General features: G+C 36.4%; 1 protein-coding gene across 2 annotated transcripts; it reads right to left on the bottom strand.

Moving 5' to 3' along the window:
* Nucleotides 1-1,452: 1,452 nt before the first annotated feature.
* Nucleotides 1,453-25,464, bottom strand: tmem154 (transmembrane protein 154). 2 transcript variants are annotated; one of them, XM_036583816.1, is made up of 10 exons: nt 25,011-25,464; nt 23,043-23,111; nt 20,617-20,643; nt 17,637-17,696; nt 16,864-16,950; nt 12,515-12,685; nt 11,437-11,488; nt 5,785-5,861; nt 4,806-4,859; nt 1,453-2,434 (listed from the first exon to the last, which is right to left on the bottom strand). In XM_036583816.1, the coding sequence occupies exons 1-9, from the start codon at nt 25,069-25,071 to the stop codon at nt 4,816-4,818; spliced, it is 648 nt and encodes a 215-aa protein (XP_036439709.1). In that variant the 5' UTR covers nt 25,072-25,464; the 3' UTR covers nt 1,453-2,434; nt 4,806-4,815. The 2 variants fall into 2 exon arrangements, with proteins under 2 accessions (XP_036439709.1, XP_036439708.1); XM_036583815.1 differs by having other exon boundaries at nt 20,617-20,646; nt 25,011-25,462.
* Nucleotides 25,465-25,744: the final 280 nt, after the last annotated feature.

Here is a 25,744-nt window from a genome sequence, read left to right as displayed (position 1 = left end):
CATCAAATAAAAAGCACCTACAAAAACTCATTTAATAAAACATACAAATTTATTTAAAAATATTTCCTCTATATTTACAAAGGACAGTGATATCTCTAATCTGCAGTGTAATTACTGCATGTGGACATACTCACTGAAATTGCAATAAAACAATCTCACCCTGCTTCAGGACGCTTTCATCATTGAAATATAAGGCAAACACTCAAAGAAATGATGAAAGCTTGAAAAACACAAAACAGGCCTTATTCGTCAAAGTTGCATACGGTCAAATCTGATCGTGAAACGAGCGCACAGAAATTTCACAGACAGTTTTGTCATTTATCAGATTCATCTTTGTTGTACGAACTCATAGCTGGTAGGAGTGTAACCAAAACTTTTACCAATATCATAAATAATACCAATAACACTAATCATTTCTGCACATGGCCATCCAGTACAAAAGTGGACGTACTTACTGTACATGCACTTTGATGTAAACAAACATACCATGTCCTGTTTAAAGACACATTACAGTGTGCTTTTGTTTTATACTTCTGACACCACCAAAAAAAATAAACAATACAAAACACAGCTAGTGCAGATACATTTTGTTTATTTTACGTTTTCTTCTTTCCAGTAGTCGTAATTTTAACCCTATAAAGTTTGGTCACTAGGGGGAGCAGTGCACTCACTGCTCGACCTAAAACTCTGTCTACGAGCTCATCCGTTGGCTCACAAGCTGCTGAATGGTGTCATTCTATAGGCTCCCTACTGAAACATCTGCACAAATTTGGGTGTGTCTCATGTAAATGACATGTAAATTAGGTGCTAGTAGGCCAGTGCTTGATTTCACACACTGACGGGTCATATGAAAGATTCATGAATCAGACGTAGAGTAGTTCTTACATCAATAAAGGCGGTCAAATCTGCACCTTTTTTACATGACTTTGATGAATAAGGGCTGTTGTACTGCAGTCAACAGAAATGCAAAACATCAGGAAATGTGGATGTGACCAGATTCAAATTCTCAAAGCTACAATGCTTATGTAAAAAAATTATGGAGCCCAAATCTTAACTGAATTTGACATGCTAACTGTCCATATGGAGTCCTTGACTGCCTCAAGGCTGAGGTTTTAGCATTAGCTAGATAACGGTCCCTAAGTTAGCCTAGCTAGTTATAACCTTTGAAGTAGCCTTAAAGGTCCCTTTTCATGGAAAACAGAATTTCCCTCACTTTTTTTGAAGTAGTATGTAAACACTGTATTAAAACGTTCACTCCCCAGTCCATACAGTCTATATATGGAAGCTAAGCTGCAAAAAACAGCTTTAAATTCATTGTTTTTGTGATGCCACAGAAACAAGCACATTTACATGTATCTGCCTATTTAGCCTACAGCAGTTTAGTCCCGCCCACTCATGTTGAAGTTACAAGGAGTGTTTCAGCCTGGACCACTAACAGGGCAGCCAATCAGAACGCATCTCATTCACATATATCAATCTTAAAGGCACAGTAACAAAAACAGCCTGTTTAATTGTTAGGGATGAAGAATGGTTGGAAAATGGTCATGTAGAAATGAATTATGACTGTTTTGATGCACAAAACAACTCAAATTGTTATAAGTGGACCTCAGAAGAAAAAGAAAAATGTAGGCTATGCACTGCAAAAAATGATGAAAATGTCTTAGCAAGTGAAATCATCTTAAATCTAGTAGAAATATCGAATTGTTCTCATTTCGGGATGGTTGTAGGAATGTTATTTAACTTATTTCTACATGTTTTATACTTGTTTTAAATACTTTTATTAAGTGAATTTATCACACAATCTTGGCAGATAATTTTGCTTTTGCCTCACAAAGCCCTGCCTGCATCCCTCCACCTGGAATAGACTTAAAAATGTGACTGGATATTGTATCGGAAGTACTGACACAATTATCATAATGATCTGATTTGCACTTGTTTCATGCCACTTAAAACAAGGTCAGATATCTAAGTAAGACTGAACTTAAAGTAAACAAAATAATCTTATGCTCAGTGCCTTGTAGGAGAAGTTATCTTATTAGAGAGAAAAAATAAGCTTCGTTGTCTTAATATGAGAGAAACGTTCTGCTTTTTGTATTGCAAAACATATATCTCAACAAGTGAAATTGTTTGTCGATAGAGTGAGATAATTTAAGTTAATAAAGTTACTTAAAACAATAGTTTATTTTATAATACTCTCATAATGAGAAATATTAGATGCATCGACTAGATTTAAGATGACATTCTTGCCCAGATATAACTTTTTGCATTGAAATCTTACGACAGTGGATTCATGTTAAAATTTTCTTTATCTGAAGTCCTTATAACAAAACATGGATAAAAATCAGGCTTTGGTTTGTTGTAGGCAGCAGTCAGAGTGTTCCCAGTAGACAGCACAGCAGAAGAACGCAGATATCTCTCAGTCCACAGCGATTACCTGCAGAGCGAGAGAGGAACAGATATAAGAACAGTGAGAGAGGAAGGCGTTTACTTAGTTTTCCCTCCCTACTTCAAATGCAATCGATTTGACAATCAGGCAAGTTTACATGAAAATCAAGTCAATATGTCTAATATTTCTTATTGTAAGAATATTATAGGATTAAACTATCTATTTGTATACATTTGTACTTGTTTTAAGTAATTGTAGCAAAGAAATCATACTATAGCAACCTTCTTATTTTCTATATTAACCATCTGGCAAAACCCTAGCAACCACATGAGAAATGCACTTTTCCAGTTACAGTGTATCATTTATCATTTAATAACTTCTTGTTCACAGCATTCTTGAAACTTTGAATACAGCATTAACAATACCTACCTGGCGAACTTTAATTCACATTGTGTTCGTTATTGTTGTACATTAAAAAATGCACAAAATTTGTTAATATGGCAAGTGATTGCAAACTTTTGAACAGTAGTGTAGTGCACAAAACCACTCCACTCCACCCAACAGAAATACATCCCACGGTTCATGGACAGTGGGGATATTGGCACAGAGAGCAGCTTTTGCTCTATAAGCACAACAAAGGCACAATTCTACTATACAAGTGTTCCTGGAAATCACATCACACACATTATGTTAGAGGGCGTGACGCATGAACACATTCCTGTCTCGTCTTGTACGCAGTGAGCTACGTGTACTGAGACTTGTGAATGGTGACTGTAACCCACAGACCACAGTAAAGTATGAGAGGGAAATTAATTAATTAATTAATTAGATCTATCAGAAGGTGGATTCCAAACCCTCCTCACTCAAACGTGCTTTTTTAAAGCGTAAAGGCCTACTCACAACAAGTAAGAGTTTTTTGCAGGCCGATGCAATTTTTAACGCAGTGGAACCTTCACATCAAGTCCAATGCATTTTTTAAACACTAGCCCACAGTTATTTTATGGGGATGAACAGATTAGGATACACCTATCCAAAATAAATAACTATCAACACTTCCTATATTGTTCTTAGGTTCCATAATTCCCCAGCCTTTCACCTATGGGCCGCCCGATTGTTTTTTTATGGTCAGTGTTTGGGGGCAATATAATATTTTGCATTTTTCTGTCATCAGGATGCACATTTGCTTGAACTGCAACCATGACAACAGAGCCCTGATTGGTCAGCCTGATTTTTAACACATTGCACTGCTCCAGTTTATAAATTTACACAGCGTCTAAGTCAGCTTTAATACGTGTGTTTTCTGTTTTCTAAACTTGACATGCATTTGTCTTAGTAAGTGTGAACAGATGTTAACTTCAGGACATATTATTATGCTTGAATTACTATGATTGTATCGACTGATGTTTGCCTCAAATTTGTTACCAAAGGCCTCTGAGGTCATCTGTCATTCTGTAGTCGTTTGCCATACAGCTGCAGGTTGAGTAACTGGTGTTGGTATATAACAGTGTTGAAGTTTAATAGGAGACTTTTATGTGACATCATGCATTAGTTTACCTGTAGCATGTTTGTAGACGCACTTGTGCTTTGATTGCTAAATAACTTTGTAATTCATACATAATATCACCTTTGAACATTAGTCATTCTTGCCAAAACCAGCTTAGATCTGGAGTTGTTATCAAGGGTGCGAAGAGAAATTTGCTATGAATATGAACACATACGTAGTGAATACACTACATAGCTTAGATTTTATGTCATGAATAAGTTTGAACCTATCATGATCCAATATACTAAAATATGCAAATGAGAGGATTGCGACTTTTCAACAGGAGACTTATAAACATGCATTTTCACAACTCTTTCATAACACATTCTGCATAAGTGTTCAGGTTTTGAGATTCTCCTATGCCACTTTAGTAGCTTCTTGGGCATAAAAATAAAAAAAAATAAAAAGTACGATTTACTAAACACAATCATTTTTTTATTGCTTAAATTATGACTGAATTTTTTGGTCCACAGCAGGGAGCAGCAGTGCAGATTTTTGACATTTTTGACGTTTTCTCACAGAGAAAAACAGCTAAGACTAATATGGGCAGCTCAGAGTTTCTGATATGGGCATGACGCCGACTACAGAATGATGACGCGACCTCAGAACTCTATGAAGGGATTTAATCAATTGGCCCTTAACCTGCATCCTGTGCTCAGAGAGTGGGGAATATAATGGTCTCTGCTGAAAGGAATGCAGCTACCGTCTATGACAAAATGGAATAGCCTTTAATGATATATAAATAATTTCAAGTGTTATAGTCCAATCAAAAACGTTCAGTGTCCTTGATAACTTAATTCGATTTTTATGATGCGTATTTCAATTGAGATTTATACAAAATGTATGTAAATGACTCTATAGTACAATTATACTCACGGAAATGTATTCATGAAAACTGTTTTTGTCCGGAGTCCATGCTGATGCCCCCATCTGCAGACAAAAAATCAGAAAGCAAAACAAATATGTACTATTATGTTTAATTATAGTGATCTATTAAAGACAAATTAAAAATTAAGTTGCTGAAGTTGTTCTCTTCATTTATTATATGTCTCATGGCAAATAATGTGATGAAAACACTCATAAGGTTACATGATCTTTTTTTTTGGTGCTGGAAGAAAATATACAGTAATATAATGATTTTCATACAGTGAGTGAATTTTTGTTTGTCAACATTAACTGATGAAAGCGACATTCACAAAAAAAAGCGCCCGTTGAGTTTTACTGATTTGTGACACAATGGCGCCATCTGCTGGTCACAGCATTACTCTCTCTGTAAGCTGCGTTCATCTGCGCAGTACTGAATTGAACCGCTTGTAACATCAAAGCTTCAACTTCGGTACTGTTCATGGACAATTTAGTGAGTTCCCGTTATTACTATAATGACTTATTATCAAGTTCTTCTGGTTCATCAGCAGGAAACATGAAGCAGCCAGCTGCAAGTGGAGCTGGAGACAAACTACTTGATCTGACAAAAACTGGCCAGCACTTTTCCTTCATGATCTTTACTATTATATACACAGAGGTATAGTGACCTCCATGTTATCAGCTTCAATACTACTGACTCTCACACTATGAACTTCTACACTATAGAATATCATTAGTTTCATCCTTAATACTAAGTCTAAGTATATTAGCTTCTGTATTGTTGTGTTTCCTCATCTGTGATTCAATAAAAGATAAAAATAGAGGCCGATTCTGCCTTATCCCTCTCATACACCGTCATCCTCTCCACAGAGTAAGCAGACGCAAGTGTCATAAGGTGATTAAGAAGCAAAGAGGAGCGGCACATCAGTCATACAGAACTCCAGACACAGGGAGAAGTGAGTAACGGGGTCAGAGAGAGGTCACAGCACACCTCCTTTAATCATCCACTTCTCCAGGTCCTCCATCTCCAGCTCCATTACAGAGGGCACGTCTTCTTCAAACATTGGCCTGACAGCACACACACAGACAGGACACACAGAGTACCATTTTAAACAAGCAAACACATGAACAGGAATATCTGTGCTGTGCAAAAGTCAGAGACCACCCTTCCTTTATTTAATGTCCAGTCAAACAGCCATTCAGTATAAATTATTCATTTTTCAGGAGATATTTGTGAGGAGATTAAACATAAGAAAATCACTTGCATGAGAAAAAAGTCAAAAAGAAGTGAAAAAAACAGGAGTTTCTAAAACTGATTAAAAATGGGGCTCCCAACAACTACCTGCAAAACCTGGGAGACCACCAAAACTGTCCTCATCAGATCCTGAAAAGAACGTCAGCAGTAATAAAGGTAATAAGTGGACACTCTAAATGCATAATTTGATATCATATTTAGTTGTTGAGGTTTCTATGTAATGTTCTGTTAAATTCAACAAATCTGATAAATGACTTGTTCTTCAAGGCTGTTTTGACTGGAAATTTAATTAAGGGTGGTCTCTGACTTTTGTAAAGTACTGTACATGGTAAGAATTGCTTTAAATTAACACTGGAAACATAGCAGTCATCTACTGTATTCCTTTAAGTACAGCAGACTGCTGTAAAAATGTTGTTCCCACCATGATGGTGTTTTGTGTTTCAGTGAACTAGTTGTAATAATGTAATAATTTGTAGAAATTTGGTAACTACTGTCTCTGTAAACATAATGACTCGTTTGAATACAGTAACTGTTGTAATTTGATGATCAGTTCATGCTAAGATTGCTAAACAGTCCTACAGTATTTGGAAATATTATGTAATTGTCCACTTAACTATGCTTCAACATGCATGAACGTTACCAAATGCTAGCTAGATAAATTTATGGTGTTTGCTTGTATCTTTACATGTTGTTCTACATAATGCATCAGCACTGAGGGTTCTCAGACTGCTGTGAGTGCACATTTGAGTACATATCAGCTGTACATTAGAACTACAGTAATCAACTGAATTTACAAATGTAAACGTAAAAGTATTGTAATAATACAGTATGAATACTGTAAATAAACTGTAAATTACTGGAGAAATTGTGGCCTGTAAAATATTGTAATCTTTACAGCGTACTTCATAATTCAGTGACCTTTTATTGTTATTCTGATAAAACAGATCAATAACCGTCATTTCCATAGCAATGTGAATTGCAGAGTGTGTTTGCAAGCTCGCTCAGAAGCTATCACAGTGCATTCAACAATAAAGGTAGCATGGAGCTTCTTTTACACTGTGACAGGAAACACAAGATATTTTTATACTTTGTCGTCATAAATTTGTTTCCATTGAAATCACCAATTTAGAAACCAAAGGAAGTTGATTTAACCTAAAAAAAATCCCCCTTACACTGAGATAATGTGTTTTACATTAGCAGCTGAGTACACTTGTTTCTGTAACATTTACCTCACACATGTATGAAAGTTCACACTCTATAATGTGTTCACTGAACACACTAATTAATTAAATGTGAGAAAAAGACAAGTTAATTAGTTTAAAACATACTGAAAAAGCTGTAAAGAGTCTATTTCTCTCACTTTATACACAGTGCTAGATTATATAGATTACTTCCACTCACTGGCCACTTTATTAGAAACACCTAACTTGTACTTCCACTTATTGGACATACCTTCTAAACCCAGCAGTATGGCCCACTTGGGCATTAAAAATGCAAGAGATATTTTATATACTGTCACTATAACCTTGTTCCTTGTTGAAACCTTGTTAAACTCTCCAATACATAAGGCAAAGGAAGTTAATTCAACCTAAAAAACACCTCTCAAACTGTGTGCTTCAAATTAGCAGCTGAGTCCACTAGTTTCTGTAATATTTATATCACATACGTATTCACTGAAGATGGTAAGTAATTAAATGTGACAAAAAGGCTATTCATCTTATTAGTTAAAAACAAACCAAAGAAGCTGTAAAGTTTTGGATTCACACTCTTAAAGCTACAGAGTATCCTGGTTTGAATGAGGATGTTGATTTCTCTCCTTTTCTTTGAATCCCCCCCCCCCTTATTTTCTTCCTGACCAACAGGTGGCAGAAGCTTGTGTTATATACACATGTGAGTGTTCTCAGGTGTTTTCTATTGACATGCCATTGTTCTGCGTCCTGATGAAGGCCTGAGAAGGCTGCAACACATTGGCACATTTTTATACTTGTTGCCATGTTTCTGGCCACTTTATTAGAAACACCTACTTTGTACTTCCACTAACTGGCCACCTTATTAGAAACACTTACTTTGTACTGCCCTTCACTGGCCACTTTATTAGAGACACACAGCTTCTACTTCTAGCAGTGCAAACATAGTCTGACAAGGTAGCCTCAGCCCACAAGTTGGAAACCACCAGAAAAAGAAAGGTTTCCAATAAAATGCCCAAGGGGGGTACATTCCTTTTTCTACAGGTGGGATCCAAGGTTTATAATAAGTATAAGTTAATGTGTACGTATATCTGGAATGCTGTCAGAACGCTGTGGAAGGATGTGAGCTGAGCATTATGTTACTCCCACATGTATGCAAAGCATCAGCCTTGGTCAGTATGTGTGCGTTCAGACTGTAGCTGGAGCACTTCCTGTTTTAGGTGAGACTGATGAGTTTACAGCACTTCCTCTGTAGGAAGTTATACACTTCCTGATGCTCTAACATTTCAAAACATGCTCACTGATGAAACTCTGCTAAATGTTTGTCAGAGCTGTTAAACTCTTACAACCCTAATTCCAAAAGAGTTGGGACAGTGTGTGAAATGCAAATAAAAACAGAACGCAGTGATCAGTAAATTCTGTTTGGCGTGTATTAAACTGAGAACAGTTCAAAAACACAATATTTGATGTTTTACTTATGAATGCTACTGACAACATGTACCAAAACGCTCTGTTTTGACCTTTGACACAATTATTTTCATAAACAGTCTGAAAGGTTGACTCATCAGACCACAGTACAGGCTTCCAATGCGGAACAGTCCATTTCAGAGAATTCAGCAGCGTTTCTGAACGTTTCAGCAATAATTACATGCTAATAAGTAATTAAGTACCCTTTATGTACATATTAACTAACTGCTTATTAAGCATTAGTTACTAATTAAGTACTTATACATTAGTAATTGATGACACCTAACTGTTTTGTCTAGTTTGTCATTGGTTCACAGCTTACTTGAATGAGCAAGAACTGTGTTTTAGGCCTAACCAGTGTGTCCACATATGCTTCTTCTGTGATTCACAGTGAAATGTTTGAGTTGAAATGGCTGAGTTTGTAGGATAATTAGTATAGTAAAGATCATCACTTTACTTGGAGGGACAAATAAAGCAGTAATTAATGGTTATGTAACTTGAATTAAGGAGTAATTAGTGGTGAAAATGTAAAGACAGCTCTGAGGCAGTTGAATATTTAGAGGTGGAGGAAAATGTAATCGTAGATCAGTAGATTAATTAACAGATAATTAACAAGATTAACATATAAGTATGTGTTAGTTCTCATGTTACTTATTTATATGAATAAACACACTTATCAGGTCATTAGCAGTGTAATAAGATGCAGTACACAGTGAATAAGTAAATAACTAATGACAAACTAAACTATCAGCTAACAGTGCACTCAATTACTAATAACTAAGTTTCTTAATTATTTACTTAATCAGTAACTAATGCTTAGTGATGCCAGTTTTGAATGCAGGATTGATTCCCTGAATCGTTTGATGATATTATGCACTGTAGAGGGTTTTCCTAGGGGGGAAAATCCTTACAATTGCTTGCTAAGGAACATTAATCTTAAATTGTTGGATTTTGTGCTGATGCATTTTTTTGGCAAAGTGGCCTTGACTCATCATTGCTCATAAAAGTCTTGGCCCTTCCTGGATGTTCATTTTCTACCCAAGCATAATTGCATCATCTGTTTAGGATGTTTTTAAGAACATTGCACAACGTTTCTAGTCTTAAATTTGCTGAGCCTGTCTATTATCTAGTTTAGCTATCATTGATATGAATCCCACAGTGCAAACTTATCTAACTAATGTTATCTAACTACTGTACCTAACTAACTTATCTGGCTAATGTTAGCAAACAGAAACGTACCAGCGTCTAATGAATTGTGCTACCTTGTCGAAATGTCCTACTGTAGTGCATATTTATAGGTGGAGCTTTAGGTAAAACTGTAGGTAAGACATTTTGATAGCCTAAATCACACAAATTTGAAGGCCACAGCCCACTCAGGCACCATTTAAGGTGGAACGGGAAAATTCGAACAAGAAGCTGACTTTAGCCTTGTCACCACATCAGAAAATGCTGCCAGTACTAAAGTACAGTTTGGACGTGTTGATAGGCAATCTCCTTGTCAAAAGCATACTACATTCGGACATGAAGTGGGCACTGCACAGACTTATGCTGGCTTTGGGACCATTGGGACCCTAATCCACCCTTATGACGGCCTCGATCCATAATGTTCTGTGGTGTTTTCTTGGTAAAGGACTGTGATTGCCTCGGGATATCAAACATTTTCCAACCATCTTCTCTGTGGTTGTTGCAGTTTACAACATAACTACTGCTTGCTATTGTTGCTCTATGCCCTGAAGAGAGCTGCTTTCTGTTGCTTTCTGGCCCCCCAGTTGAACGCATATCTCTGTGATGACGTTGCACAGAAACCTGTCTATATTTGTAGAAATTATTAAAGTTGATCTTAAATATGTTGTCTCCGTACTCTTTTTGTTCAAATGCAGGTCAAAGTAGATTTATAAATCGCAGCTATCTGTGTTTATTTACATTTTATCTACTGCACTAACCTTTTGGAATTGGGTTTGTAGATATGCATGCTTATTATTAATATTATTATTAAAAGGATAGCTCCGGTTCTAAAAACTGCAAATTATGACCACACATATCAAATGACACAGCCAAAATGTGAAAGGTTTTTCTTTCTACAAAACAACTGTAACTTTTCATCAAACTCCAATCATAATAAAACATCTCATCTTCTGCTTGCAAACACAAATGTGGAATGAATTGAATATTTACAGCCTGGAATTTCCACATAATTTCTCCACATGTTTCAATGAACTATGAGTCTGACATAGTTTAACAGAATGTAAGAAGAGCTGTTTCAAGGCTTAAAGACCAGCTGGGTTAAAGCAAAAGATCAGCCAACAACATTTACACAATTTTCCCTCATATGTGACCAGCCAAGTCCTGATGCACTGTTGTCAATAAACATGGGCTAAAGCACATTAGCATAACTAAAAACAGCAGCAGCTATCATAAAGTCTGAATTTTGTCTGTCCATATTCATGGATAACAGTGTGTCATACAGTGCCAGAAGCCACATAATCAGGTCTATTAGAGATCACTGAACAACTCCACACAGTTTGAGACAAGCATGTGATGATTCAGACATGCAGGTATAAGTGTCTATTAATTGTTAGCTATATTAGCCTTGTAGTTTCCAGTGCTAAAACTAAAGAAGCAAATTTCAGACACCAGATATGTCTTGGCTGATCGACTACATTTGTAGCAAGATGAAGGAAAATGGGTGAATTTTTGGCTGAACTATCGCTTTAGTTGTTACAATGAGACTTACATTGGCACCTTCTCTCTTCCTTCAGCATCCAGATATGGATCCTCTTTTAGAGCTGAAAACAGAGCAGAAAGACTCTCTCAGCATAACATCACATAGATCATTCTATCAAATTAGTTCAAACTGCCATCCAACGGTCCTTAGATATTACAAAGATTATGTTATGATCTATTTACAGTCTATGAATAAGCCTTGACTGAGATCATAATAAGGTAAATATGCACAAAATTATATATATTATATATATATATATTATATGGTACTTTATTTAGAGGTATCTGTCCCAAATCCAAATCTGACAAATTCCAACATGTGAAAATAACATTTAATAATTAAAAACGATCTTTTTTGATTTCTTTTAAAGTGAAGTTTTTAGATTTAGATTTGTCATGAGTTCAATTTCAAAATAAAAAAAACGTTTTCATGTCACTACTGAAACCCAAAGAGTTTTAGTCTGTGGGCCGATCCTTATTTTACACCCCACTGCATTTTAGAGCAGGAAGTGTGACTGCATCCCTGCCCCTCATGGCCACATTGTGAGCAGTTTCCACTGTTTTGAAGTAAATGTGCCCCAAAGTCTGAACTGTCACTACTGAAACATTTATTTTCTGGAATTCAGTAAAAGTGCACAAATCACACATATAATTCACTGATAAATGGTTTTCTCTCCACATCAGCTGCATACAAGATAGTTCAAATTACTTATGTGTTATTTCATAGTTTTAATTTAATTTTTTAGTCACTGTAATATTTCACATGTAGCTATTTTTCTATAGTTTTAACGCACTCACTGTTATTCTAACAGCTTTTGACTGGAACTGTGATTCTTTGAATGATGAGGTAATTGAGAGCAATGTGGCTCTGTGCAGATTTTCTCTGTCAAATTCATGATTATTCTTGATTATTTCATGTCAGTGACCTGCAGCATAAATCAAAATGACACTCAGTTTTGAATGCTGAGGTAATCTATTTAACACTATTTTGTTTTCAGTTTTTTTTTTTTCTTCGGTGACTGGATCATGATTCCTTATGTGTTATATCATTGCTTCAATATTGTTTAAAGCTGCGGTAAATCTCTCACCATTTGCTGTCTCTCTCTTCCTGCGGCTGATCAGGAGTGCAGCAATGAATATGGCCATGAGGATCAGCACCAGCACCAGCACCAGTGCCACCATGATGACAGTGAAATCTGACACTGGCTCCTCAGTTGGGTCGCTCTCCTCAGGTCCTGTGGCGGACTCTGTCGGCAAGACTGTTAAATACAAACCACACCCTCTGTAAAGAATATTTTGATGTTCAACATAAATAAGTGAAGATGATGCATTCTATTACAGTCCCTTTCTAGATATTAACTAGAAATGAGTGAGGTACAAATGCTCCTCCACCAAACTTTACTGTTGGCACTATGCATTCTGTTAAGTAGTGTGCTCCTGGCCTCTGCCAAACCCACATTCGTCCATCAAACTGCTAGATAGTGAAGCATGATTCATCACTCCAGCGATGAACATGTTTCTACTACTCCAGAGTAACTCTGTAGTGACTAACGAGTGCATTTAAACTCTCTGTGTTCTTTAGTACGATCCATTCTGCTGCCAGTGTTTGTCTATGAAGATCGCACAGCTGGGTGTTTGATTTTATACACCTGTTACCAGCGAGTATGACTGAAACACCTGAACTCCATAACCAGTAAAGAAGTCCACATACTTCGGGCCATATAGCGTACCATAACTTGAGATCTTTCTAATTTACTTTCTTGCTTAAAAATGTGACATTAGACAGTAATTAGACAGAATGTAATTTAGCCAGAATCACTTTACAACAAGTGATTACACAACGTCTCAGAGTTTGTACTTCATACGTACCAAGTTAATATCTAATATCTTAATTTCTCTTAATGTGCTGTATCTTTAGCCTAAGTTCCAAAGGCACAGACATTAATTTCAACGCATTTCCCTAAACTTAGAGAAGAACAGAAAACTTAGTCATTCGAAACTCGCTTCTACCTGAAGCCAGTGGGCAGATGCTGAATTCCTTCAGGAAACATTTATGGAAGCACTGTTACTTTATTTTTTCTATTAAACAGTATTTCTGTAAAAACTACTATACGAGCAGTAGCATAAATTGCCATGGAAGAATAAAGTTTGTGGAAACTTCCAAGGATGAAATAAAATAAAATAAAGAATAATAAATACATAACAACATGATAGTAATTAAATTTAGAAAAGTGCATTTCCTGAAGTGCAAAGTGAGTGTTCGGCTTAAGCATTTCCCCAGTATTTCAAGGGTGTTTGAAGATAGTTGCTGTAGTGATTTAGATGATTGTTAGGTGGTTGCTATGTTGTGGTTAGAGTATTGTTAGGTGGTTGCTATTATTATTTCATCTTCTGTTTTCTATCACCATGGACTATTTTCCAATCTATTAGCTCCATGCTGTGATCTACTGCTCTCGCTGCGACCAAATCACAGCCATAAAGTTATTTGTGATAACTTACTTCCTCTCATCTTCTATTGCTAAATTACTACCCAGACACACACAGATAATTCTGTGTACATTTGTTTTTTATTTTTAACCCCTTAAAATCCCAATCATTACATACTAAAGCTTACTATTCAGCAGCTACAAGGACTTCAATACAAACTAATTGAGCTATTCTTAGATTATAGAAGTGTGTAATAAAATGTTTGCTTTCATTTTTAATACACTTTTAATACAGTTATACTTCTTTTTATACTCTACTAGTATTACAGTAATTGATCCATTGTTAAGCTTTGGTTCAAAACAAAAAGGTTAAATTCTTAAATGCCCCAATCAAAGATTGTTTTCTCTGTGGTATCTAGATAGATACAGCTAAGTGAGTCCTCACATTGGTTAGGACTTCAGGAGCTGAAGAGAAGTCCTACTGCATTAGATTAACAATCCGCATATTTAAGTGACAGAGCAATCAACCAATCACGTTTTGATTTACAAAGGATAGCACAAACTTCTTTAAAAAAAAGTGACTATAGGCCAAAAAATGTTAATAGGAATCAAATTATAATAATAGAAATTAGCATTATCGTAAAGGTGTTTTTTTCTTTGTTTTGACCTTTACAGTTTATGTAGGCATCATATAGACTGACCCACAGTAAAGTGTTATTGAACATTCTCTCAGTTTCAAATTCACTTCTATAGTCACATTTCAAATATTTTTTCACAGATTTCAGCTGCTGCTCATTGACTTCTAATATAAACCAGTTCTGTGTCAACAAGTTTTCTGTTCTTTTCTAAGTTCAGGAAAACGTATAGAAGTAATTGTCTGTGGTATTGACCATATGCTAGAGATGCAGCAGATAGAGCTTAGGTCACAGAAATGCTGAAGTACTCCTTTAACTTCAACAACTGTTTATTGAAATTAAATGAAATATGTATTTAAAATGCAGCAAAGCAAAGTTAACAGATCTAATGAACAAAAGTAATATTCATCCATCCAAGTCTACCACTGACCTTTTTTCATAGACAAGCTGGTTAGGTGTTTATTTGGTAGACTGAAGACAACCTTGTGATCATTTCCACGAAAAGCATGTGTTTTTCAAACTCAAGCAGTAAAATAAATGATAAAACGATAAAGGAGGAACATGAATAAAAGCCTCTTTCATGAAGTACAGATGTTCTCACCCTCTTAACACTGCACCATTTATTCAGGTCAAATACATCTGCACACCTGTTTTGTTTATCTAAATGGAGCCTTTTTCTTTGGTAGGCTGATCGATCCAAATTCATATATTTCTACAAATTTCATATTTTTTTATTGACCTTTTCACCTTAAAGACAAAAACATATATAGTGTAGTTTAGTGTAAGCTGCAGAAAACACAGTAGATTCATGTTAAACTTGATTATTTACTAATTTCATCTGAAAGATTAACTGCAAATCCATTATTGTCAAGTGTTCCATAACAACACAACACTTCAGTTAAAAAATGTTCAGAAAAAAAAAGTCGTTCATACATTAGCATCATATGTCTTCTCATCTTCTACAAACTGTGTAAATATGTTACAAAAAACAGCACTAGATGGCTTTAGGATTGTACTGTAATTAGTGGTGTGGTCTCTGGATAGGTGGATATACTGAGCTTTGTAAAGGAAACTAAATATATTTGATGATTAAAGGGCCCATATCATACAATTCCTCACTTTTCTTGAAATAAAAGAGTTTGGCATGGTATGTATTCTGAAACTCCTCAGTTCATATAGTCCATATGTAGAAACTAAGCTGCAAAAACAGCTCGTTTTGAATTTATTGTTTATGTGATGTCACAAAAGCTGACACACAGATTATCCACCTATTCCCTTTTTTGCAGTTTAGCCCCGCCCATTCTCACCAATGTTATAAGGAGTGTTTCAGCCTCGACTGCTTTTTGTATGAGTCCCAAAACAGGCTAGTGTCACACTTCCGGGTTCTCCTCCCTTGCCTAACACGCTCCAGGACTCCATTACCTATCATCATGACGTCACCCCTTCTGCCAATCACAGGCCTCTGCCCCGTTCACAGTAACCCGATTACTAATGCAACACACCTGTGTTCGTTTGCTTTAGACTTTAAAAGGATCCTGGTTCTCCTCATTGCGAGGTATTGCCACTCTACTGGTTTACTGAGTGTTTCTCTTCTGATTTCATGACTAGTGTTCTGAACTCATTGCCTGTTTTTCGACTATCTCTCTTTTGGATTTGCCCTTTTGCTCTGGTTGCTTGTGTTTTTGTATTTTCTGTTTTTTTGACTTTTTGCCTGTCTTTGGATTCTGATTTTGGATTTGCCCTTTTCTCCCAAGTGTTCTCTCATTAAACCAACTTTCGTTTTTAAGATCCGCGAGCGTCTTTCTGTGCCTGTTCAGCGTTACAGCTAGCCAATCAGAACAGACATATTTCAGTCTTAAAGGCACAATAACAAAATCAGCTTGTGTAATTGTAAGGATTGAAGAGAAGTTGGGAAATGATCATGTAAAAAATTATTATTATTATTTGATGATAACTGAAAATTCCTCCCTTTTTTAAATAATAAGAGTGGTAAATATGGTTTGAAAATACACCATTTACATTCCTGTTCAGATTGTCTATATTAAAAAAAGGTTTGATACATAAAACCACACAAATATAACATGTGGGCTTCATGGAAATAAAATAAAAAAATGGGATATGGGACCTTTAAAGTTGTTCTAAAAGTACCCTGCATTTTTTCTTATATTTTATTTTTTCTTCTTGAGAAAAATTACGACAAATGACAAAACAGCTATCATTCAGTTTTACTTGACTGTTTTCCGATCTCTCTTTGTCCAGTAGAAATAAACAAAAAATTTAATTGAGCTGAATTTACATTAATGACCTTTAAACAGCATTTTAAAAAACAGAAAGAGCTAGGACAAAGTACGTCGAGGAGCGTTTGTACTGTAGTACCTGTGGCTGTGATGGAGCTCCGTTTCCTTTCCCTCTGTGTTCTGTTCTGAGTCTGTGTGGAGTTGATTGTTTGAGCAGTGGTTACAGCTGAAACAAAGAAATAAAACCCAGTCAGCTGCACGCTCACTTACAAACTTGAGGTTTAAAGCAACAGTTCAGCAAGAAAACATGAGCCAAGACATGGACACAAGTGCGAACAACTTCTGGCTGCTACTGTTTTTAACTACGCCAATGTACATTTGTCCATGTTTATAGATAACAGTGTGTCAATACAGTGTCACGTCTATCAAATCTATTAGAGATTACTCAAAGGGTCCAATATTTTGTATTAAATATTGCCATAATTAATTTGTACCGGACCATTTTCCAACCTCTCTTTATCCCTTAGAATAAAACGGGCTGTTTTTGTTGCTGTTTCTTTAATGCTAATGGATAATTGATATTAATTCCATTGCTTGTTAGCTACTAAAACTAAAGAAACCAAACATGTCTTGACTCATTGGAAGCATTTGGTGAAAGATCAATATTAAATAGATGATGTATTATATAGACATAATGCATTCTATAGTGACAGTAGGTGGTAATATATAATATGTACATATAAAGTATATAATATAAAATATAAAGTACAGTTGTATATAGTAAGTATATAGTATACAATATAAAGTACAGTTGTATATAGTAAGTATATAGTATACAATATAAAGTACAGTTGTGATTGTTGGAAAGTGATCTAATAGGGCTCTAATGTCATGTTTATTGGAGTCACTCACATTTTTGGGCATCCCATGTATATGACTGAGTAGGTTTGGTAACTTCACTCTGGGTGGAAACTGTAGAAAAAAAAACACAAAACATCCAAATCTCAGTCAGACAAGGCAGCATGGCTGCAGTTCAACTATACTGTGCTTTAATTAGTGTTGTAGTACTCAGTACCGGTCTTGAGACAGTAAATTAATGTTCTCCGTCTTGTCTCAGTCTCAACATTATTTGGTCTCAGTCATGTCTCAGTCTCAACATTATTTGGTCTCAGTCATGTCTCAGTCTCAATAGCATTTGGTCTCAGTCATGTCTCAGTCTCAACATTACTTGGTCTCAGTCATGTCTCAGTCTCAACAGCATTTGGTCTCAGTCATGTCTGTCTCAACGTCACTTGGTCTCAGTCATGTCTTATGCCGGTCTTACACCAAACAACTTTTTAAGCGATTTCACTGTCGCAGACAAATATCCATGTCGGAATAAAATCATGAGAGTCTTGTTAGAGTCACGTCACACTCGCGTCATCTCGATCGTTTGGTGTAAGGTAGTCAAGATGGCGGTCTTAAGTCAGTCTTTTTCTCATCTTGACGCTGCGACAAAATCAACTGTGTTTAATATTATCGTAAGTTTTAAGTCTTGGCTCATGCAAATAGTGAGGTGCCAGGGGTGCGCGTGAGTGCTTACGGGTGAGCGCAGGCGCGTGGTGTGATAGAAAGGAGAGAGAGAGAGAGAGAGAGAGAGAGAGAGAGAGAGCATGCGTGAGTGCCTGAAATATCTGTAAAAATGGAAAATCTGCTCCACTTCAATACAATAATCATATTAACTTAAAATGTAAACTGTTAATATTAATATTATTAATATTTCAGGTTCACTGAGCCTGTAACACGTAAGGAAATGTGCAGAGGACTTTAAGAATGCCATTACTGAAGAATCATCAATGTTTTTTTTCTGTTTTTTTCTGTTTTCTGTTACAGTGGTTTCTTATTTTGTTTGTTTGTTTCTTATGGTTTAGTTCATGACACCCAATCAACAATGATGAATCACTGCATGGTGTGTTAATGAGTAAATCTTTATATCAAATTAAAAAAGTAACTGCACATTTTTCAGGTTAATTAAAATTCTGGGTGATGATCTGCCAGAATATACAGTTCTATAGTGAACTAACCTGAGCCCCAGATCTTTACACACCCAGCCAACCTATCTTCCCATGTGTACCACTATAGAGTGCAAGGAAAAGTGTTTATCTGTTTGCAAATTTCCACCAGGTGCATGATGGGGAACAATCTCAAAATCGAGTTACAGTCTTGTAAATGGTGACACTGCAGGATTCCTAGTCTTTGCAAAATCACAGTCTGTGACTAAAAAACATGACACTGTCTTTAAATGTGAGAGGGTGTCAGACTTTAGTCTTTTGAAAGTCTTTTCAAAGTCTTCTAGTGTATGGTTAGCATTAGTCTCAACATTATTTGGTCTCAGTCATGTCTCAGTCTCAACATCATTTGGTCTCAGTCATGTCTCAGTCTCAACATCACTTGGTCTCGGTTTTGTCTCAGTTTTAACATCATTTAGTCTCGGTCTTGTCTCAGTCTCAACATTACTTGGTCTCAGTTTCGTCTAAGTTTCAACGTCATTTGATCTCAGTCCTGTCTTGATCTTGACTTCATTTGTATTTGGTCTTGTCTTGTTTTTGACATCATCTCATTTTGGTCTCAGTCTTGTCTCAATCTACTCATCATTTGGTCTCAATCTTGTCTCAATCATCTGGTCACGATCTTAATTTTGTAATTGAAAAAGTTCATCGGTTGAACAGGTTGTTTTGGTATATATTGAGTTGTCTTTAGGTGGTGATTTTAAATAAGTTTTAGAGAAGCACAAAGAACATCCCCACCATCACTTACTTCTAAAAGTTACAATGCACAGTTGGGTTAAGACTATAATATAATAACAATTAATCATATTTTAGGCTCTGTAACATTTAATGCTAATGTTATGTTTTATTAAATATATTATACAGTATAAGATTCTTTATCAATATGTTTTCTCTAAACCAGAAAAATCTTTTGGGATACACAAACAAACAGGAATTTGTTGTTTACATATGTTCAAAATCTGCAGTAGCTGCAGTAGCATTTGAATTGCTTCCTTCACAAACTGTTGGCCACTTTGTGGGCATGTCACGAAACACAAGCAAGAGTTATACACTATTTCTGAGCCCTGACATTGTTTTTAAAATCTCCCTTTTTTCCAAACATTGTAATAATCTCCAGCTAGATGTGCATGTGTTGCTTGACTACAGACATGACAACAGTGGGTTCTGAGCCTCAACGATCTTGCATAAAGTTCATACACTGTAAGTTTTACACCATAAAAATGGTGTTTTAAAAGTAATTAAACGCAACTGCCTTAAATAAAATCATTATCCTATTGACTATTAAAGGGTCAACAAACCCTTTTAACAATGTGTCTTTGTATTATTCACAGTTATCTTACTGTTAGGAAATTCACTGTAATAATATTATTGGTATGGACAGTTAACTGGAAGAGAGCTGGACTGAAAAGTTTAATAACACACAGCAGGAACCAATGTCTGATAAAGCTTTTTGACTTAACTCAGCTATGGGTTGTTTATATTCAGAAGAGAGCAATCTGATCTGGGAAACATGCTTTCTAAACTGTATCTGTGAGATATCTGCAGCATGCTGACAACCTCCAACATGCCTGGATTCTGTTTTAAACTGTTTTTTGTAAAAGCATGTTTAAGGAATTTGTTTGTATGTTTTCTTTAAGAGGTTCTGGAAGTAAACGTCCACATTGCTGCTTTACGAGTAAAATCAGGTCACACACGCATTCCCACCCACACTGTACACACACGCACATACACAAACACCCTAACAGCAGCCGGCTGCTTTATCCGAAACTTCCTCATTCAACATGTGGATTATAATATAATTCAAAATGTTCAGTTTAGTATATACTGCATGTGTTTTTTTTTACCTGTGTGTCCAGTCTCTTCATCTGTTGCTGCTGGAGAGTTTGTTGACATTACAATTTGAATATGTAGAAAAAAAACACATCGAAAGAAATTAGTGGTTAACACTCACGTTTACATCTTTTGGAAACACATTCAAATGAGCACCTTACTGTAGAGTTTAAGTGTTAAATCTCACATAAAGCAGCAACGCGGCAATTATAAATACGTGCATTGTGCAAAAGTCAGAGACCACCCTTTATTTATTTAATTTCTAATCAGTTTAGTACGAGTTCTTCATCTTTCAGGAGATATTTCTGAGAAGATTAGTTATAAGATAGTTCAGTTAAAGAAATGATTAAAAGCTACAGAGAAATGGGACTCCTAACAACCACCTGCAAAACCCGGTAGACCAAAGCTGTCCCCATCAGCTAAACCAACTTAAAGATTCCGTCTTTGAAAGAAAAAAAAAGCTTCACTCTTGATTCAGATCTGAGAACATCCACAGGTGTTTCTGTCCATCCCTCCACTGTGAGAAGACAACTCAACACTATGAGTCTGAAAGGATGTGTAGCTGTCAAGAAGCTTTTACTGAGAAAAGGAAACAGACAAATCAAACAAAGAAGCTGCTGCTGTTTTTAGAACAATGGACTGACCACCCCAGAGTCCAGACCTCAACATCACTGAATGTGCTTGAGATGACTTGGACTGTGAGAAGCAGAAAATGTTAGACCAACTTCTAAGACTGAACTTTAGAAGTGTGGAAAAACATCCCTGCAGATTACTTTGAAAACTAAAAACAAGTGTCCTGGAAAGAACAGAAGCTGTAATAAAGGTAAAGAGTGGACACACTAAATACTGAAAATCTGATATTATATTTAGTTGTTTTCTGTTAAATATATGTTTTCTGCTTTGTTCCTAATGTTGAAAAATAATGAACTTCTATGTAATGGCCGTTTTGACTGGAAATTAGATAAATGAAGGGTGGTCTCTGACTTTTGCACAGTACTGTAAATAAAAGTGTTCTTCTATTATTACAAGCTTGACATCGTAACGATTATTTTTGATGTTATATAGAAACATTTTCTCAAAGGTCCTATATAGAACACATTCTCTATCAATCTGAAGAACAATTTTATCGTGCAAAGAATGACTTAAGCATGAAATGGTTCCATCTACAACTCATGGCTCTACATAGAACCATTCCCTTTACTAAACAACCCTTGAAGAACCATATTTTTAAGAGTGTATGAAAAGTGCACAATACAGTTATGTAATAAACCTGCATTGTTTAGTGAATTAGTCTCCACCATGCTGAAGGAACTCCAGGTCTGAGCACTTTTCTCTCTGGGAAAATGAACAGTTTTTCAAAAATGACCACTATATCACCCTGTGTTGAACAAAAGTGTTTCAAACCTGATATGTTTTGTCTCCTGAATGTCACTGGGTCTGAGATATGAGGTCATTTAGTAGTCATAATGCTAATAACACTACATAAATGCTACAGGCATCTAGGACTCCAGCACATATAATTGAAGCTGATGTGAAATTAAGGGTAAAACTACATATACATAACTATACAGTTCAACGTGGATATATACCAATACCAGCGACTCAAACTGCAGCCTAAAACTGCCAAAGGCTTTTTAGGCTGCTTTAACTACCTCTAAATTACCACAGTAGACAAAGCTGCTGGTTTATTTTGTTGGAGCTTAGTCTTATGACCAGTCTTATGATGTCAGTTCAATATGCTAAAGTGTTAGCTTGCATGTAGCAATATTCCCATTGCTGTTTTATTTATTGCTATTATTCTATTATTTACTCCTTTGCCACAGTAGGCATAAAATGCCATTTCTGCATGTTTTGGAGGGCCCTTAGCTGAACTATAGATTTCCTTCAATATGTAATATGTGTCAGTTAATTTAAATTGATTTTGATTGACAAGACTGGAAGCTAAACTGGTTTTTCGTCTTTGTACCTGAGCAAGCAAGTCAGCATTTATAAGAGTGTTTTTATTGTGTTCAAATGCTATTTTTTATTGTGGCAGTTCCATATTGTACTTTTTTTTTATTTTGACAGTTTTTATTTGTTCAAGGGCATGAAATGCTTTCAGAGCAGGGGTTCTCACCTCTCCTTTCACCCTCATTGCTCACAAGCAGCTCAACACAGAGTCACAACATTTCACACACAGAGAGACAACAATATCCTAGTTCATCTGATTACAAGTTACAGGAAAACAATATTTTAATGAATTATGTTAATTAAAAATACTCAAGTTGATTTCTATTCTGTTGAAAAACGCACACAAGACCAAACATATTGGCTTTCGCACATGGCGGCTTTTCCCATTGAGAAAAACAGCTTCAACTAAAAAATGACAACATAGCCTCAACATTTATGATGAATTTTATGGTATATACTGTTATACTATGGATAAATAGAGCTCACTCACCAGGAATTTCTTCAGTGTTATGTGTTTCTGTTTCTGCATCTCCAGAACTGTCATCTGTCTCACAGTGAACTGCACAGAAAAGCACGAGATGATTGTTTTTTAATGAGTGGACTGCAGTAACGAAGCTTTAGACTGTGGATTAGTCAGGTCGAGACATGTTTAAACTCAGAAGAAAGATGTTATCTGAGACAGATTCTTAACCAACACCACCATCAACTTCTCACACTCCACTGAAAAGACACTGAAAATGGTCTAGGTTAAAAAATGACTATGCTGAGTGTGATTCGACTCCTTTAACTGGAGGTTTATTATTGAGCAGTTAGTCTTAAGACTGTCCTTTGGAACAGCTATGAATTATTCAGTAAACACTATGAACTATATATTATCTGTCATAAATAATTCAGCATCCACTATTTATTATTTAGTAACTACTAAGAGTTATTTAGAATCTATCTATGATTTAGTAACAGCTCTTAATTATTAATATCTGCTGTCAATTAGTCTATGATTTTTCTGTAACTAGTATGAATTATTCAGTATGTAATATACTTCTGGTATTTGTTTGTAACATTAAAAAATCACCTACAATGTAAATGTGCATTATTTCATTCCCAGTGCCTGCTTCTATTTACTGTTAAGGTTAGAAATGGTTCATGTGGAATGTGAAATGGTTCATTGTAGAGACTCAGATGTCTTTACAGTGGTGGTGATAGGAACCAGAGGTCACCATGTCTACAACTTAAATATAGTCATTTAATTTACTATCCAAAACCACTAATAAACATACACGTGTCTTCTGAGCTTCTATATGTAATGTTGATAATAGTAAAACAGTGAGAAATCTGAAAAAAATATGTTTTCTTTGGGGGCTATTTTGCCTCAACGTCCCGCATGTACCCCTCCACCATGAATGCATTTAAAATTATATATTTTTAGGACAAAAATATCATGAAACAACGTTATCAGGCAGTGTATTCATAATCATTTAATGTAATTACTCTCTATAGGAAGCTTTAAAGGGGGATGTCTGGTTCCTATCACCAATAATTCTCCAGAACTCAATGTTTCACTTCAAACCACTCTCCTCCTACCCCTTAAACAGAAATAATCAGGTGACAGACATGATTATTAATAGTGAAACTTTGCATGACGATGCATCGTCTCTGTACAGTGAGCAGGAGGTGGATGGATTTGCATAGGGAGGAAGGCCAACGGTGACTTAGCCAGAAAAGATCACCTTTATGAACGCTCTATTACTGTCTATTACTGTGTGTTACTGTTCAAATATAATCTTGTGTGCTTTTGCGTGGAGTCCATAAAGTTCTGCTTTCAAATGTGCCTCATCAGCCGTTTCACATGACTCAGCTGCATGTGTCGTCTTGCCTGAGAACCATCAACAACAAAGCTGAAAGAGCTTCAGAAGAACACACAAGCAGAAAGATTAGACGTTTAAAAGCTCCAGTTTCAGCCCATTCTGATCCGGTGATACTTCACTTCTTACAGACACAGTATAGACTGAATGAGTGAGACGGAGAGAGAGATAGAGAGAGAGAGAGAAAGAGAGAGAGAGGGAGAGAGAAGGAGTACAAGAGAGGAGACAGAGAAGAAAAAAAAAACAGACAGAGAGAAAAAAGAGAGAAAGAAACAGAGAAAAGTAAAGACAGAGAAAGAGAGCGATAGCACAGAAAGAAAGAGAGAACCAAGACAGAGTGAGGAGGCTAAATGCTGAAAGACAGAAAAAAAGAGAAAGAGAGAGAGAGAGAGAGAGAGAGAGAGAGAGAGAGAGGGAGAGAGAGAGAGAGAGAGGAGAGGGAGACAGATAGGGAGAAAGACAGGAGAGAATTCTTATACAGAAAAGAGAGAGAAAGACAGAAAACAGAGAGAATAAAGGATCAACAGACAGAGGGTGAAAAACAGGAGAGAAAGACAGAAGTGAGCGAGAGAGAGTAAACTGTTTGGTACTCCTACCCTGTGGGGCGATCAGGCTGGCCGTCAATGCCAGAATCAGTAGCAGTAGTTTAGGGCTCATTTCCCAAAATCCTTGCCGGTAGTGTCGGCAGCCGTTACTGTGGGCCGAGAATCACTCCGACCCGAACACACCTCTAAACCGCTCACTACATCCTCCCTCACTCTCTGTCTCTCTCAGCACTTACCTACAAGAGGAAATAAAACCCTCCCATCTCGCTGTCTATTACTTTTCTCTCTCTTACTTCCTTCTTTCTCTCTCTCTCTTTCAACCTGCCTTTTTTCTCTCTTTCAGCATTTACTCACCTACATGAGGAAATAAAAACTCTCTCTCTCTCACGGATGTGATGCAATCAGTAGTGAACTTGTTGCTACAAGTCAAGCTGTTTCCCTGTTAGCTGAGAAAACAAATTCCAGCAGACGAGGTATGCAGAGAGGGAGAGAGACAGACAGAAAGAGGGAGAGAGGAGAGGGAGAGAGTGAGAGAGAGAGGGAGGGAGAAGGGGAAAAGAAAGGGGAGAGAGAGAGAGGGAGAGGAGAGAGAGAGAGAGAGAGAGAGAGAGAGAGAGAGAGAGAGAGAGGGTAGTGAGTAAACGAGGAGTGGAAAAGGCATTAAACAGAAGCTGCTGAGTGAGTGTTAGAGTGCAGGCCGCAGTACAGGAGATCAGAGATATAGCAGACGTGTGGTCACTCAGCAGGACTGCTGTGTTTCCTTACTGTTCTTAGCAAGGAATAAA

Source organism: Colossoma macropomum, unplaced genomic scaffold, assembly GCF_904425465.1.
Source record: "Colossoma macropomum unplaced genomic scaffold, Colossoma_macropomum, whole genome shotgun sequence".
In the NCBI taxonomy this organism is placed as follows: domain Eukaryota; kingdom Metazoa; phylum Chordata; class Actinopteri; order Characiformes; family Serrasalmidae; genus Colossoma; species Colossoma macropomum.
The sequence above is the reverse complement of the archived record's forward strand: the minus strand, read 5'-3'. Positions and strand labels throughout refer to the sequence as shown.

Coding starts and splice junctions, on each gene's coding strand:
- tmem154 (XM_036583815.1), bottom strand. CDS start 25,071: ATGAGCCCTAAACTACTGCTACTGATTCTGGCATTGACGGCCAGCCTG. Junction 16,951..17,636: donor TACATGGGATGCCCAAAAAT/GTGAGTGACTCC, acceptor TCTTTGTTTCAG/CTGTAACCACTGCTCAAACA. Junction 4,860..5,784: donor GAAGTGGATGATTAAAGGAG/GTGTGCTGTGAC, acceptor TTTTGTCTGCAG/ATGGGGGCATCAGCATGGAC.